The following is a 17915-nucleotide window of genomic DNA, read 5'->3' on the forward strand; positions in this document are numbered from 1 at the left end:
ATGAGTACAATATTGAGGACACAATACGATCTGCAAATGAATGTTTCTTATAGCATGCATATCCATTTATAGCAAGCAAATTATCACTTCATTGGTTCTTACATATTGTACCGTCATTTTAGATACTTTGTGTAGAAATTATTCATGCATGTTCTGACTAATACTTTCAATCCCCGCATCCAAGTGCGGGCAAATTTTCTAGTAGTCCCTAACTACAGCTATGTAAATCGTTGATAGAGAGATAATTACAATCACAATATCAATTACGACAAACAGGAAAATCAAACCAAAAAAGAAAGTATCTCGACAGAGCACTTGTGTGTAACTTGTTATTTATGCAAGTACGAATTCCACATTACCAAACACAATTTGCAACACTCTGTTGTAATCAAGGTGGTGCAGATATCAATTACCTGTTTATGAAGTTGTATACATTAAGAAAAAAAATTAAAAAAAATAAAATTCCACAACTTTTCCATATTTGATAGACTGCTCGTAGCAAGAATTCTAATGTGAAGTCGGAGCCGCATGTTCTCTATTTTCTTCTAGTTTTGAAGGGCCGATAGCTTGTTGATGGTAAGCATACCAAATGGCTTAGGAAGGCAAGGAAGACTCTGAGCTGACAGATTCTGTGACACAAAATGCATTGTCGGACGCAACCTGGGACGCGTCCGTATACAAGCCAATGCTATACTCATTACAAGCACCACTGCCTTTGCCAATTCATTGGCTGGAGGCTCTAGTCGTTGATCTAACACATCTTTCAGAAGCAAGTCTGCATTTCCTTTCATTGACGCTGATGATTCTGATAGTTGGGACTCTAGCAGATCCCCGGGGTGCCTTCCCATCATGACTTCTAGTGCCACCACTCCGAAGCTATAAACATCACACTTTTCTGTCACCTGCATAATATATGCAAGCTCTGCGTATAAAGAGAAGAAAATATATCAACTCTACAAAAGATGGTACAAAGTTGCACAACATTAAAAATTTTACATTACCTGGGGCCATATATCCTAGTGAACCAACAATGTTGGTCCAGTTGGATGAATCAATACTCAACAGTCTTGCTGTTCCAAAATCTGAGAGTCGGGGCTCGAAATCCTGCTCGAGCAATACATTATTGACAGTTACATCACGATGCACAATTGGTGGTGAGCAGTCATGGTGCAGGTAAGAAAGTGCACGAGCAAGTCCTTGCACAATGTTTACTCTATATGGCCAGCCAAGTTCAGTAACCCCTTCTATCCCATACAATGCTTTTCCGAGGCTGCCTCTCTCTAAGTATTCATAAAGCAAGAATATGCAACCCTTCCTTGTAGAGAAGCCATATAGTCTAACGATGTTCCGGTGCCGAATATTTGTCAAAGTACGAATTTCATTCTGAAAACTTTGAAGATTGATCGCTGGAACGTCATTAGAGTCGTCCGTGTTAAGCCTCTTAACTGCAACAACTTGGCCTGATTGGAGCTCTGCCTTGTAAACCTTTCCAAAACCTCCTTCGCCAATGCAGTATTTCTCATGAAAGTCATCTACAGCCTTTACAACTTCTGCAAACGTAAATTTTACTTCCTCTTGCAATATCATTGCTTCAAAACTCTCGAAGTTTTGAGAAGTTTTGATTACCTGAGGCCGGATCGTGGACCTCTTACAAAACATAAGAAACAGAGCAGCAATGGAAATTGCACCTACTGTGAAACCCAAAAAGGAATAAAGGATAATAGATACCATATTCTTCTTAGCACTTTTGGAATTTGTACTGGAGGACTTACATTCAGTTGGTCCCTCTGCACTCCACAAGCCATGGTTACCAACAAACGCACTTGTTGGCACCTTATTGAAAATGCCACAAGTTGGGAATGGCCCTGTTAAGTTGTTATACGAAAAGTCATACATACTTATATTTAGAGTCAACAGGTCAGCTAATGCTGATTGAATTTCTCCTGAGAGATGATTGTGTGAGGCATTGAAAACGTCTAATTCTGTGAGCATGCGCAATTCTGATGGTATTGCACCCGATAGTGAATTACTGCTGAGATTCAAGTAGTCCAAACCTGTTAAACCTACGACAAGAAACAGAAAAATTGGTATTACCCTTGTCAAATTGTTATTAGACAATGAAAGAAGCTTGAGGTCCAACATACCTGAAATTCGTGGGATCATTCCTGTGAAGTTGTTAGCGGACAAATCAAGTCTCTGAAGGCGAGATAAATTGCCTAGACTTTGAGGAATCTCTCCTGTCAAGTGGTTATCGGACAAATAGAGTTGCTGAAGCTGAGTCAATTTGCCGAGACTTTCAGGAATCTCTCCTGTCAATTGGTTATAGGACAAATAGAGTTGCTGAAGCTTTGTCAATTTGCCGAGACTCTCAGGAATCTCTCCTGTCAATTGGTTATAGGACAAATAGAGTTGCTGAAGCTTTGTCAATTTGCCTAGACTCTGAGGAATCTCTCCTGTCAAGTGGTTATCGGACAAATAGTGTCCCTGAAGCTGAGTCAATTTGCCTAGACTCTGTGGAATTTCTCCTGTCAAGTGGTTATTGGACAAATACAGTTGCTCAAGCTGAGTCAATTTGCCTAGACTCTGAGGAATCTCTCCTGTCAAGTGGTTATAGGACAAATAGAGATCCTGAAGGTGAGATAAATTGCCTAGACTCTGAGGAATCTCTCCTGTCAAGTTGTTATCGGACAAATAGAGTCCCCAAAGCTGAGTCAATTTGCCGAGACTCTGAGGAATCTCTCCTATCAATTGGTTAGAGGACAAAAAGAGTCCCTGAAGCTTAGTCAATTTGCCTAGACTCTGAGGAATCTCTCCTCTCAAGTGGTTCTGGTCCAAATAGAGTCCATGAAGCTGAGATAAATTGCCTAGACAATGAGGAATCTCTCCGCTGAATTTGTTGGAATACAGGCTTAGATACTGCAATTGTCTCAACTGCCCAGTTTCTACTGAAATGGTTCCACTGAAGCTATTGTGGTCAAGGTACAAAGAGACCAATTCCGTCCAATTGGAGACCAGAGAAGGAAGGATTTGACCAACAAATAGATTATTATCTAAAAGCAATTCAACAAGGTTTTTCAGATTGGACAAGGACAGAGGCAGTTCCCCATTGAGTTTATTGGAAGACAGGGACAAGTGGGTGAGGTTTGTGCAAAGACCAAGCTCAGAAGGGATAGAAGAGTTTAAGGAGTTGTATGAAAGATCAAGGGACCGGAGCTCCCTGAGTTTGCCTATAGAGGGTGGAATTTTCCCTTCCAGAAGATTCATACTCAGGTCAATATGTTGAAGACCAGAAATCAAACCTATACTGTCCGGAATTGGGCCAGAGAATTGGTTATGAGTCTCTGCATAAACTTTGTTGCTGAAGTCCAAAGTTGCGAGGCTGGAGAGATTTCCAATGGCTGATGGTATGGGCCCTCGGAAATAGTTGCCACTCAGGTTGAAGTGGGTGAGATTTGGAAATAGGGAAAAGTCGAAAAGAGCCAGTGTTCCGTTAATTTCCATATGGGAGAGCTGTATTTCGGAGACTGTTCTGGTTTTGGTGCAGACAATGGCAGTCCAGTTGCAGAGGCTGCTGAGATTGGTGAGGGACCATGAATTGAGTAGCGAAGGTGGCCATGATGATGAAGAAAAGTCGTCCTTCCATTTGATGAGTGATTCTGCTTGTTTTCCTGGAGATATTGATGTCGTTTTGATCAGTGGCAATGCGAACAGCAGCAGGAGCATATAATGAAATGTCATGGTTTTGAGTTGCATGATGATCTGTTATTTTTTGGTGGAGTATTTCCCTTTGTCCAAGGCACAAATAAATCGGAGCTAATAACAACTTTGAGGTGCATGCAGACTTTATAATCCTTTCTTTACGCTTGGAATTTCGCACATGACCATTAAAGTACGCGTAATGCTTTTAATCTTCTGTTGCCTCTGTCTTCCAATAAGCTCAATGGATTGCCGCTGCCGGGCCCGTCGAAAGCTTCATTGGGTCGGCCGTTCCGAGAAGCTACCAGAAAGTACAAGTTTTTTTTAATTTCCTTTGTTTTTTTGGTTGCAAGGTTTTTCTATTTTTCATTTACTTTTTATTATATGCATACGTTTGTGGTTCCTGAATTTTGAATTTCCATGGGCATTTGGCAAATTTGTCCATTTCGTTAGCCAATTGGCTAATTTTGTCGAGTGAAAATGTTTACAAATTTTTCCATTTGAATTTCTAGTTAATTAATCTGATTAATTGTTACTTGATTTTGCAAATGTTTTGGTAAATACGTGATCAAGGCATTGGTCACATCAAGTCATGATGTTTGTCGTGTTTGCTTGTGACAATGCCGTAACCCACACGCAGCTAGAATTAAACTCTGCTAAAATGACTTGATGTGCCATATCCTTTAGCCGTCCACCTAAGAAATTTTCAAAAATAAGACATCTTTGAACTTTGTTCAGTCTGCGCAAATAGATGGGGCCGCGGGAAGACTAGACCGCGTCCATCAACGTTAGCACCACACATCTCCAAGCGTAAAGAAAGGTTTAGGAACTCTGCACCTCCGAAATTTCACCTAGTTTAGATTTATTTCGGAACTAAAAGAATCTGTTAACTAGGTTAACTGAATATAACAAACCATGAGTTCTACATGAGCATTTCTTCAATATGAAACCTAAAACTAAGCAGCATTCTCAGTGGGGAGCTGCCACTGTCCTTGTTCTACATGAGATTTAGTTACCGACCTCACGTACTTGTTCCTTGGCTTCCAATTTTCTTAGTGGGGAGCTGCCACTGCCCTTGTCCAATCTGAGCAGCATTCTCCAGTTGGATTTCTCCGATAATGTATTTACGGGTCCAATCTTGCCTTCTGTGATCTCCAATTGGAGTCTCGTTGTCAACTAAAAATTGATACCCAACGCTTTGTTGCGGGATTATAAATTTTAAGAAAAATTATGCCATAGACAATTAATATTATTCACATTAAAAATGTTAGAAGATTTTAACAAACAAAAGATTTAATCGATACGGTCCACATACAAACAATCATGGAACTTTTGTCCCTACATAAAATTAAAAATTAAAAATTAAAATTAAAATCGAAAAAGCAACCTAGGCAAGGGAAAAAATCAAAGTTCACTGAAGCACCTAAAGTTTTTGTCCAGTACTCTTGATTGTCAAGAAAGCAACCTAGACAAGAAAAAAAATATGAAATATTAAAATACATGTAATTAATTCATACATCAACAGGTTTATACTATAAAAAATTAAAAAAAAAAAGGATAAAGTATGGTTACATAGTTTGTTTTTGGTGGAAAAGAATCTGATTTTATACCAGTTAGAGAGGACTTTTTTCAGTGATTTAATAGTCTCTTGTTTAGATCAGTGCATTCTAATATTGTAAATGTAAGTATTGAGATTTTATGTTATAGCTAAACAATCAAACTAAAAACCAAGTTAACACCCATAGAATTATCCCCTGCATTCTCAAGAGGACCTAATTCACTTCTTAATTCTACCTAACATGTATAACACTTAACACTTCATCTGTAGCTTAAAATAATAGAACAATAATGAAAATGGTAGAAATCAGAAATTAATTTTGAAATCCTGAACAAATACAAATTAGAAGACAGGACATTAAAGTAACTGGTAGATTGAAGACTGACTAGGTTGAGAGTGGAACTTGCTCTGCTCACTTCACAAAAAGTCATATAAAGTACCGACTCTTAGGTACCGTTTGGTACGTGGGACGGGACGGGAAGGAACGGGACGAGCCGTTCCGTCCCACGTTTGGTACGCCTAAAAACTGTGGAACGGGTTGTCCCATGGTACGAAATTGGCTGATTTTTCGTTCCACCTCTTCCCCCTGGAACGACCCGTTCCACATCCGTGAAACACAAATTTATAACATTTTATGACAAAATTTCTCCTTATCTTTTTCAATATTTACATCATCTATTCCGTCCTGTTCCGTTCCGTCCCGTCCCATCTGCGTTCCAAACGGTACCTAAGAACACTCGGGTTAGTCTATGAACAATGAGTAGGTAAGGAAAACATATTTTCCAATCGAATAGATATTTATGAAAGAAAAATAAGAGAATCAGGATGCCTATTCTAATATCCTAAGCAGGAATTTGGGAATTTTCCCACAACCTACACTAAAAGTGGGATAGCTAAGGAAAACAATAAGCAACAATTATTTTGTTAACAAAGAAATGGATATGCTATCTACACACCCTATTTTACTTCTCACACATCCCTTGATAATTTTTGTCTGTTGATCTTCTTTAATTCATCCGATCCAACGGTCGAAAATTAAAAAGATGTATGTGAAGTAAAATGGGATGTGTGGATATCACACCCCAAAAGAAAAAGTCTAATTGTGTGAACATGCGCAATTCAATGGATTGCCGCTGCCTGGCCCGCCGAAAGCTTCATTGGGTCGGCCGTTCCGAGAAGCTACCCGGAAGTACAAGTTTTTCTGAATTTTCCTTTATTTTTTTTTGTCGCAAGGTTTTTCTGTTTTTCATTTACTTTTTATAATATGCACATATTTGTCCATTTGAATTTCTAGTTAATTAATCTGATTAATTGTTACTTGAAGATTTTGCAAGTATTTTGGTAAAAGACATGATCAACTCGGTTCACTTGCTGCTCTGCTGCTTGCTTTATTTGAAATCACTCATCAGAACATCTACTGTACTCTTCTAGATATTCTTTTCCCTTTTGATTATGTGTTATGTGTTGTGTTTCTCGTGACACATTTTCAAGCCTCAACCCACACGCTAGACGCTGACGACTGATATTTATTCGTCAACTCCACACTTCCAAGACATCCTTTCACAGTCCACGCACTCTAGGTGTTCGATCGAAAGCGCCCGTGCTATTTCAACACCGGCGTGATGGTGACCGACTTGGTAGATGGACCGCTTACGAGAAAGATCGAGAATTCGATGGAGATTCCCAAGGAGAAGCGGATATACGAGCTGGGTTCTCTTCTGCCGTTCTGGTGTTCGGCGGCAACGTGGAAGCGATTCACCACTGATGGAACCAGCAGAAGATTCGGGAATGCCTTGCCCTGTCGATCTTCTTTGGGCCCCTTACGACCTCTACAAACACCATCAAAGTCACCTTCAAGATCTGCATCTTCTTCAACATCACCACCATCAACAAACACATCAGCAATTTTTTATGTTCTAGCACAATTAACAGAGATTATTGTTTGATTATTTACCTTTTTACAGAAATCATTGCTGCATAGGAGGAAATATTTTTTTACCAGATGTAAATAGTGAGAGAGATTTGGATAGGGTGAAATAGGACCGGCGATGGGGAGAGAGGAGGGATAGAGTTTTGTTTTAATTAATTTAATTGTTAAATAAAAATTAATAATTTATTAATTTTGTATTTCAATGTGGATCACGTCATCATTTAACAGTCAAATTGACAGAAAATTTAACAAATGTCTAACATTGCAACGAATTCATAAGTTGAGGTATGATATTGCAATTTTTAAAACATGAGGTATGAGATTGTTTTTCGATCCATAATTAAGGTAAGGTAGTATTTTTTTGTAATTTACACATTCTTTTTCAATTATGTACCGTGTTTATCGTGTTTACGTGTGACACATTTACGTGCCCTCAACCCACACGCTTTACGTTGAATCTAATATTATATGCATCAACTCCACACTTGACCAAGACATTTCAATCCTTCACAGTCCACGCACGCTGGGGCTGGACTTTGTTCAGTCTGTGCAAGGGCCACGGGAAGACTAGACCGGGTCACTCAACATTGGCACCACGCAGCTCTTGATTGAGTTGAAAAATCCTTCCTGAAATTCCAAGCGTAAAGAAAGGATTAGAAACTCTGCACCTCCAAGATTCTTACTAGCTCGGATTTATTTGTGGAGGTGATAGAAGCAAAGGGGAGGAGCATGCAGAAAAAGGGTCTCGTTCTTGACCTAGTGTTTGTGGATTTTACATTGTTGTAATCTGTTTTATGACTTGTATTACAAACTACAAAATTCCTATGTTTTATGAGCTTTATGTATGTTTTCTTGAACAATATTTCTCATAATCTTAATCAAATAATTTTTTAGTTACCATTGAAAGATCATCCACGCAAAAATACACTGAAAGCGAAAGTCATTTAATTACTAATTGTGGCATGACAAATAGACGACGACGACAGAGTTTTCGATAACATATATAAAACTTTGTGTTCTAATATTAACTTGGAATCTATAAAATTTGGTGTTAATTGTAATATTCAGTGATTATTTACATGATGGTACAAAGGATCCTTATAAGGTGGACGTACTAATGAGAATACAACATCACAGGAATATGCTATTAACTAAATTCTATATATACTAAAACCCGGCAGCTGTTCCGAAGCACAATGAAATGACGGATTTGTCCTCTTCAAACGTTCTTTTCTTTCATTTATTTTATGGGGGTATAGTGAAAAGACAAGAATGCCCTTTCTTAGGCGCGGTTCGCTCGCGGCTTTCCTCCTCCACCTTTGCTTTTTTGCTTCAGTCCGAATCGACACGTTCCCTGACCTTTTCCTTGTTACTGCAGTTCGAATTCACACGACAACCTGCTCTTCCAAATCAATTTCCGTACGTTTCATTTGGCAACCCTATTCTTCCACATCATTCTAGACCCAAAACCCAGATCGCTGTTGCTCATCCAAAACCCAGATAGCCGCCACCACCACGTTTTACAAATTCCTCTTGACTGAAGGTAAAGCGAAAATTGCCCTCTTCATCTCCACAAGTAAATTTGATTATCTATTAATTTCCCCCAATTTTTTTTGGTTTCAAATTTACATCGATTGCTAGGGTTTTGGAAGGGTGTATGGGTTTGGGTAATATCCACAAACTAGGTTGCACGGACACTCTGAAACTCCAAAGTGTTAGAGTGTGTTTTTAATCCTCCAACATTTGACGCATTTTAGACTAGGTTGCATGAACACTCCGACATGCCCCTGACACGGGTTGGACACGACACGGCAAGGGTATTTTTGTAAATTTGAAAAATATTTTAAATCTGTTTGGAAACATTGAAACATTTGGGGCAATCTGAAAATACAAAACCTAAAGCCTAAAAACAACCGGACCTAACCTAACTTGATTCTCTAATCTGCGCCTTCCTTCCACTTCTCTTCTCCCATGCACTCTTCCTGTCTTCCTCTCTACGGCATGCACTTCAGTTGCATTCTATTTTAATTGGAGGTGAGTGGTTGATGTTTCACTCGCCCTCTTTATTTATAAATGATGTTAGGCTTTTTTTTTTTTTTAAATTTGTTGGTTGTTTAATTTGTTATTGGGCATAAATATATCGTTTCTTGTTTTAATTATTATACTTGTGTTGTTATAATTATTATGTATATGTTATTTTAGTTAATATGTATTGATGAACATGATTATTTTGTTATATTATTGTGAACACGGAAAATTCCTAAAACGAAAGAGACAAGAACAACGTGCACAAAATAATATTTGTGTTTGATGATTTTGGGTTACAATCTCTCTCTAATTTGATCCTCTGATTCGATCTCCGTAAGGTATTGATTTGTGGATGTTTCGTTGATCCAAGGGCCGTCGAGGCTTGATCTTGGATGAACTGTTGGAATTTTCTTCAAGGGGTCGTGGGCTTGATCTTTGAAGGTGGATTTGAGCGGATCTTCAAGGAGCCGTTGGGGCTTGATCTTGAGGATGAGTGTTTCTTCAAGGGCCGTTGAGGCTTGATCTTGAATAACGGTGATGAGCGGATCTTCAAGGGCTTTTGGGCTTGATCTTGAAGAACGGTTGGATGTATGGATTTGTCGACGTTTGTTGATCCAAAGGGCCGTTGGGGCTTGATCTTAGGATGAACGGATGATGAACGATGGTGCTTTCTTCAAGGGCCGTCGGGGCTTGATCTTATATGGTCTTAAGCAGGCTCCGAGACAATGGAATAAGAAGTTCAACTCATTCATGGTGAGTAATGGGTACAAGAGAACTCATACTGACTCTTGTGTCTATATCAAACAATTTTCTGAAGGTAAATTCATCATTTTATTGCTTTATGTTGATGACATGTTGATTGCCGGTCAAGATGCTTCTATGATTAAAAAGCTCAAAGAAGAGTTATCTAAGTCCTTTGACATAAAGGACTTAGGGCCAGCCAAGTAGATTTTGGGCATGGAGATAATTCGTGACAGAAAATCCAAGAAGTTGTGGTTATCACAAGAAAAGTATGTTGAACGGGTGCTTGAAAGGTTCAACATGAAAGCAGCCAAACCGGTAAGCTCACCTTTAGCCAATCATATCATGTTGAGCAAAGAGTCATGTCCAAAAACATATGAAGAAAAGGAGAAAATGGCAGTTGTTCCCTACTCTTCCGCAGTAGGAAGTATCATGCATGCAATGGTGTGCACACTGCCAAATATTGCTCATGCATTAGGTGTGGTGAGCAGGTTTCTCTCTAATCCAGGGAAGGACCACTGGGAAGCTGGTAAGTGGATTCTCATATATTTGAAGGGGAATTCTAAGATGTGCTTGTGCTTTGGCGGTTCCAAACCAATCTTGAAAGGATTTACAGATGCTGACATGGGAGGTGACCTGGATGGTAGAAAGTCTACGTCTGGGTACTTGTTTACTTTTGCAGGGGGAGTCGTGTCTTGGCAATCCAAGTTACAAAAGTGCGTTGCTTTGTCCACAATCAAGGCTGAATACATAGCCGCTACAGAAGCATGCAAGGAGTTGTTGTGGCTGAAGCGGTTTCTCCAAGAGTTGGGTTTGAAGCAAAGTGATTATGGCGTTTATTGTGATAGTCAGAGTGCTCTAGATTTGAGCAAGAACACTACATATCATTCACGCACTAAGCACATTGATATTCGTTATCACTGGATTAGAGACGCTATCGAGAACAAGTTGCTATAGCTGAAGAAGATTCATACCGATAATAATTCTTCAGACATGTTGACAAAGGTAGTCACAAAATCAAAGTTGGAATTCTGCATTAAGGTTGCTGGGATGAACTCCAGGTAACTTGGAGTCATGATCGGAATTCCTCCCTCATGGACTGGAGGGGGAGATTGTTGGTATATGGTCCAGCCCATGATGAATGTTCTAGATTATTCTAGTAAGAAAGTGAGATGGCTGGAGCATGCTTGACAATTCTAGCATGTTATTAAGTTGATGGAAGAAGCTAGAGAGTACTAGCTTCCTTGGTTGCAAATGGAAAGATCTAGAAGCTACAATTTTGTGGCTAGTCTAGATCTTTCTATGCTAGAGGTTTGAAGAATACACTAGAAACTAGTAGAATGCCAAACCCTCACCTATAAATATGGGTGTGATGTTGTAGTGAAGTAACCAATCAAGAACCAAGTGTGAGTAGCAAAAGATCAAGTCCAAAGCTAGAGTTCCACTCCAAGAGTGAGAGTGAGAGTGTTCCACTACACATTGTGTGAGTGAAGTTTAGAGTGATAGAAAGTGTGTGTTATACTTTCTTGTATCCATCAAGCCTTGTCTTTGGCTTGGTAAGACTACTCTTGTTGTACTCATCTTTTTCATATAGTGAAGATTGATCCTTGTTTGGTGGACGTAGGCATAAATTGTCGAACCACATAAATTCGTAGTGTCAATTTTCTACTTTACCTTGTGCATTCTCTATCTTGTAGTACCGACATTCCTAACAGGAATGAGGTTGAGCAGAGCTGTTTAAGAGTAGAGAGCTGTAATTGTACATATTTAACAAATATGTATCTTTATTAGTGAAGGCTTTCGCCTTTTGGGTTCAGTTCTATCTTCTCTCTCTCCCTTATATGATTGATTCAACGGAAAGGGGTTTAATGCTTAATGATAAAGATACACTTTTTAAACAATTCGTTTCCTTTTCTTTTTAATTTGGATCAAATTCACAATCTTATCGATTAATTTCAGAAGTTGGGAATAAATTTTGGAATGAGAAAACTAAATTTTGGAAGTGTTGATGGTGCGGCTGCAGTGGAGGGGAATGAGAAAACTAAATTTTAGAGTTTTATGCTCCTGTGTTTTGCTTCCTAACCTTGGTTTTGTATTATCTTATTCAGGCAAATGAGAAAACTGAATCCATTGTGATTTGCGTTCTGACAGTGAAGATGTATTTCAGACTGTTTCTTCGATCAGGAAGAATTACTCCTCCAAATTGGACCAGGTAATAACATTACTATAAAGGCTTAGTTTAGTTAAGTAAGAGTATGTGGCCTTGATTGGATGGATATAAAGGTCAGGTTATTTATCGGGTTTTAATGAATACAAAAATGCAATTATTTTTATTCAAGAAAAATCGTGTTGCTTGCAGTTTTGTATACAATGATGCAAGAAGCCTGCTACACATTTAGTTTTTTTTGCAGTATGTGGCCTTGAATACAATGGAATACATTGTCTATAATGCAAGAAAATATATGTATATTTTTCACTCAAATTAGACTACTTCAACTTTGTTCTCTTTGAGCAAGATCCTTCTAAAATGGTTTTGTACTAACTATGTTTGTCTTAATCTCCTAACTCAGATTTGTTTCTGTGTTCTGTTTGTATTGATTGACTGATGACAAAATGTAGCCATAAAATATTGATTTTGACATTTTATTTATGTTTTTATTAAAGGGTTGTATGATTTGTAAAGATCCATGATTGATGGTTTGGTGTTTCTGGGTTTGTAGGTTATGTTGATTGTTGAATGCCTTATCAATTTGGTTTTTAATATGTCATTGTTTATCTATTTCCATAATAATCTTTTCAAATAAACGTTACTTTTTGACTTGAGAACTGTAATTTACCTTTTTTATTTTATCTTTTTCTGTATATTTGATTTATAGGGCTCTTGTGTTGTGAATTGTGACTGAAAATTTGATCCTCATATGGATATAGGCAAAAACCACTATCTTTTCCTTATTACTTTTCTTTTAAATGTGTACTGATTATGAGATTGCCTCTTTATATAATGTACAATTTTTGTAGTTGCCTTCAATGCTATTGTCATTGGCTCGGGTGCTCAAAAGATCTGTATAATATGGTTTTGGCAATAATGTGGGTATTGGGGTGAATATCATAAAAGCGAACATGTGTAACTATAGATCTGCAAATGTTTGGTAGATAGAGCAATTTGGGAATTTGTTCACCGAAACATCTATGGATATCATGTATATCATTTTGTTTTTTTACGTGAATGTTGGTTGTTGAATGCCTTATCATTTTGGTTTTGAACATGCCATTGTTTATCTATATCCAAAAGGAGTCTGAATCTTTTCAAATAAATGTTACTTTCCGATTTGGGAAACTGTAATTCACTTTTTATTGATCTTTTCCTATATATTTGATTTATAGAGCTCCTGAGTTGTCAATTGTGACTACTCCTCACATGGATTATAGGTAAAACCACTATTTTCTTTTCTTATTACTTTTCCTTTAAATGTGTTTTATTCTGAGATTCTCTCGTTATATATTTGTAAATTTCCAGCACTTATGCAAACTTCAGAGCATACAGGAAATCAATGTTTTCCATTTTGGGTACAAAGAACCAAATATGTTATCTATGTCTTTAATGAACTTATTACTTTTAATTGTTTAGTTCATTCTGCTGCTCAGTTTATCTTATGTCTTTGAACCAAATGCAAATTCCAATCTTGCATTGTTAAGCCCCGAAATTAGAACAAAAAAGCTTGCATGAAATTTGATGTTCTCTCTGATTGAGAACTCATTTTAATTCTACTTGAATTTTTCTCTGATTGATTTCTGGGTTTATTAAATTGTGGGTTACTATTTAAAAACCCGTAGCAGAACGTGGGCATTTTTTCTAATATGGTCCCTAAAATTCAGCTAGATAAATATTTGACAAAGATTACTAGAATCACAATATCAATTATTATAATGAATGGCAAAATCGAACCAAATAATTAAGAAGTATCACGACAGAATACTTGTAACTGGTTATTTATGCAAGTACGAATTTCACGGAGCTAAACACCATATTTTTCAACCACACAATTTGCAACACTCGAGTAATCAGGGTGTGCAGATATCAAATACATGTTTATGAAGTTCATTGTAAACATTAAAAATAAAAATAATAAAATAAAATTCCACAACATCTCCTTATTTGATAGACTGCTTGTAGCAAGAATTCTAATCTAAAGTTGGAGCTACATATTTCTCCTAGTTTTATAGGGCCGATAGCTTCTTGATGGTAAGCATACCAAATGGCTCGGGAAGGCAAGGAAGACTATGAGCTGATAGTTTCTGTGACACAAAATGCATTGTCGGACGCAACCCAGGACGCATCCGTATACAAGCCAATGCTATACTAATTACAAGCACCACTGCCTTTGCCAATTCATTGGCTGGAGGCTCTAGTCGTTGATCTAACACATCTTTCAAAAGCAACTCAGCATTTTCATTCGTTGACGTTGATGATGCTGATAGTTGGGACTCTAGCATATCCCCGGGGTGCCTTCCCATCATGACTTCTAGTGCCACCACTCCAAAGCTATAAACATCACACTTATCCGTCACCTGCATAATATATGCAAGCTCTGTGTATAAAGAGAAGAAAATTTATCAACTCTACAAAAGATAGTACAAAATTGTGCAACATTAAAATTTTACATTACCTGGCGCCATGTATCCTAACGTACCAACAATGTTGGTCCAGTTGGCTGAATCAATACTCAACAGTCTTGCTGTTCCAAAATCTGAGAGTCGGGGCTCGAAATCTTGCTCGAGCAATACATTATTGACAGTTACATCACGATGAACAATTGGTGGTGAGCAGTCATGGTGTAGGTAAGAAAGTGCATGAGCAAGTCCTTGCACAATTTTTACCCTTGTTGGCCACCCAAATTCAGTAACCCCTTCTACCCCATACAATGCTTTTCCAAGGCTGCCTCTCTCTAAGTATTCGTAAAGCAAGAATATGCAACCCTTCCTTGAAGAGAAGCCATATAGCCTTATGATGTTGCGATGTCGGATAGTTGTCAAAGTTCGGATTTCATTCTCAAAACTTTGGAGATTAATTGCTGGAATGTCATTAGAGTCGTTCATGTTAAGCCTCTTCACTGCAACAACTTGACCTGATTCGAGCTCTGCCTTGTATACTCTTCCAAATCCGCCCCTCCCAATGCAGTGTTTCTCATGAAAGTCGTCTATGGCCTTGACAACTTCCCGAAATGTGAATTTCACTTCTTCTTGCAATATCATTGACTCATAATCCTCGAAGTTTTGAGAAGTTTTGATTACCTGAGGCCGGATTTTAGACCTCTTGTGAAACATAAGAAGGAAAGCAATGGCAATTGCAACAGTTGCGAAACCCAATAAGGAAAAAAGGAAAACGGGTACTATATTCTTGTTAGCACTTTTGGAATTTGTACTGGAGGATTCACATTCAGTTAGTCCCTCTGCATGACTCCGCAAGCCATGGTTACCAACAAAAGCACTTTTTGGCGCATTATTGAAAATGCCACAAGTTGGGAATGGCCCTGTCAAATTGTTATATGAAAAGTCATAGCTACTTAGAATAAACATGTAATCTAATGCTGATGGGATTTCGCCTGAGAGATTATTGTGTGAGGCATTGAAATACTGTAATACTGTGAGCATGTGCAATTCTGGTGGTATTGCACCCGATAGTGAATTGCTGCTGAGATCCAAGTAGACCAAACCTGTTAAGCCTGCGGCGAGAAACAGATGAATTGGCATTACCCTTGTCAAATTGTTATTTGACAATGAAAGAAGCTTGAGGTCCAACATACCTGCATTCCATGGGATCACTCCTGTGAAGTTGTTAGCGGACAAATCGAGTTCATAAAGGTGAGAAAATTTGCCTAGACTCTGAGGAATCTCTCCTGTCAAGTGGTTATTGGACAGATGGAGTATATAAACCTGAGGCAGTTTGCCTAGACTCTGAGGAATCTCTCCTGTCAATTGGTTATGGGACAAATTGAGTCGCTGAAGCTGAGTCAATTTGCCTAGACTCTGAGGAATCTCTCCTGTCAATTGGTTATGGGACAAATAGAGTCGCTGAAGCTGAGTCAATTTGCCTAGACTCTGAGGAATCTCTCCTGTCAAGTGGTTATGGTCCAAATAGAGTCCCTGAAGTTGAGTCAATTTGCCTAGACTCTGAGGAATCTCTCCTGTGAAGTAGTTATGGTCCAAAAAGAGTACTTGAAGCTGAGATAAATTGCCTAGACTCTGAGGAATCTCTCCTCTGAATTCGTTGGAATAAAGCCTTAGATACTGCAATTGTGTCAACAGCCCAATTTCTGCTGAAATGGTTCCGCTGAAGCTATTGTCTTGAAGGTACAAAGAGACCAATTCCGTCCAATTGGAGACCAGAGAAGGAAGGATTTGACCAATAAATAGATTAGCATCTAAACGCAATTCAACGAGGTTTTTCAGATTGGACAAGGACAGAGGCAGTTCCCCATTGAATTTATTGGAAGACAGGGACAAGTGGGTGAGGTTTGTGCAAAGACCAAGCTCAGAAGGGATAGAAGAGTTTAAGGAGTTGTATGAAAGATCAAGGGACTGGAGCTCCCTGAGTTTGCCTATAGAGGGTGGAATTTTCCCTTCCAGAAAATTATTACTCAGGTCAATATATTGAAGACCAGAAATCAAACCTATACTGTTCGGAATTGGGCCAGAGAATCCGTTATAACTGTTGTACAAAGAGTTGTTGTTGAAGTCCAAAGTTGTGAGGTTGGAGAGATTTCCAATGGCAGATGGTATAGGCCCTCGGAAATAGTTGCCACTCAGGTTGAAGTGGGTGAGATTTGGAAATAGGGAAAAGTCGAAAAGAGCCAGTGTTCCGTTAATTTCCATACGGGAGAGCTGTATTTCGGAGACTGTTCTGGTTTTGGTGCAGACAATGGCAGTCCAGTTGCAGAGGCTGCTGAGGTTGGTGAGGGACCATGAATTGAGTAGCGAAGGTGGCGATGATGATGATGAAGACAGGCCGTCCTTCCATTTGATGAGCGATTCTGCTTGCTTTCGTGGAGATATTGATGTCGTTTTGATAAGTGGCAATGCGAACAGCAGAAGGAGCATATAATGAAATGTCATGGTTTTGAGTTGCATGATGATCTGTTATTTTTTGGTGGAGTTTTTCCTTTGTCCAAGGCACAAATAAATCGGAGCAAATAACAACTTTGGAGGTGCATGCACAGTTTATAATCCTTTCTTTAGGCTTGGAATTTCACACATGACCATTAAAGTACGCGTAATGCCTTTCATCGTCTGCTACCTCTGACTTCCAATAAGCTCAATGGATTGCCGCTGCTGGGCCCGCCGAAAGCTTCATTGGGTCGGCCGTTCCGAGAAGCTACCAGAAAGTACAAGTGTTTTTGAATTTCCTTTGTTTTTTTGGTTGCAAGGGTTTTCTATTTTTCATTTACTTTTTATTATATGCATACGTTTGTGGTTCCTGAATTTTGAATTTCCATGGGCATTTGGCAAATTTGTCCATTCGTTAGCCAATTGGCTAATTTTGTCGAGTGAAAGTGTTTACAAATTTTTCCATTTGAATTTCTAGTTAATTAATCTGATTAATTGTTACTTGATTTTGCAAATGTTTTGGTAAATACGTGATCAAGGCATTGGTCACATCAAGTCATGATGTTTGTCGTGTTTGCTTGTGACAATGCCGTAACCCACACGCAGCTAGAATTAAACTCTGCTAAAATGACTTGATGTGCCATATCCTTTAGCCGTCCACCTAAGAAATTTTCAAAAACTAAGACATCTTTGAACTTTGTTCAGTCTGCGCAAATAGATGGGGCCGCGGGAAGACTAGACCGCGTCAATCAACGTTAGCACCACACATCTCCAAGCGTAAAGAAAGGTTTAGGAACTCTGCACCTCCGAAATTTCACCTAGTTTAGATTTATTTCGGAACTAAAAGAATCTGTTAAC

The 17915-nt window shown here is 38.6% G+C and overlaps 2 protein-coding genes and 1 pseudogene across 27 annotated transcripts in view; 2 read left to right on the forward strand and 1 right to left on the reverse strand.

The window, feature by feature from the left end:
* LOC126622426 (MDIS1-interacting receptor like kinase 2-like) overlaps nt 1–17175 on the reverse strand; it is an 85296-nt gene extending 68121 nt beyond the window's left edge. For 2 of the 22 annotated variants that reach the window (XM_050291152.1, XM_050291150.1), the window contains exons 1-2: nt 15888–17172; nt 2433–2706 (exon numbers count right to left, since the gene is read on the reverse strand). In XM_050291152.1, the coding sequence (XP_050147109.1) occupies nt 2433–2706; nt 15888–17081 (1468 nt within the window). In that variant the 5' untranslated portion in view covers nt 17082–17172. Of the gene's footprint in view, nt 1–303; nt 923–1001; nt 2275–2432; nt 2707–14039; nt 14543–14620 lie in introns of those variants that run through there. The other 20 variants (XM_050291169.1, XM_050291166.1, XM_050291151.1 and 17 more) reach the window with 20 other exon arrangements.
* Nucleotides 1–17915, forward strand: part of LOC126622447 (MDIS1-interacting receptor like kinase 2-like) — a 78881-nt pseudogene that overhangs the window by 26119 nt on the left and 34847 nt on the right.
* LOC126622453 (uncharacterized) overlaps nt 9214–17915 on the forward strand; it is a 35200-nt gene continuing 26498 nt past the window's right edge. The window contains exons 1-4 of one of the 5 annotated variants that reach the window (XM_050291245.1): nt 9216–9965; nt 12062–12165; nt 13338–13382; nt 13471–13580. In XM_050291245.1, coding sequence (XP_050147202.1) covers nt 9864–9965; nt 12062–12165; nt 13338–13382; nt 13471–13555 — 336 coding nt within the window. In that variant the 5' untranslated portion in view covers nt 9216–9863 and the 3' untranslated portion in view covers nt 13556–13580. Of the gene's footprint in view, nt 9966–12061; nt 12166–13337; nt 13383–13470; nt 13581–17915 lie in introns of those variants that run through there. The other 4 variants (XM_050291247.1, XM_050291248.1, XM_050291246.1 and 1 more) reach the window with 4 other exon arrangements.

Source organism: Malus sylvestris, chromosome 5 (assembly GCF_916048215.2).
Source record: "Malus sylvestris chromosome 5, drMalSylv7.2, whole genome shotgun sequence".
Classification (NCBI taxonomy): Eukaryota; Viridiplantae; Streptophyta; class Magnoliopsida; order Rosales; family Rosaceae; genus Malus; species Malus sylvestris.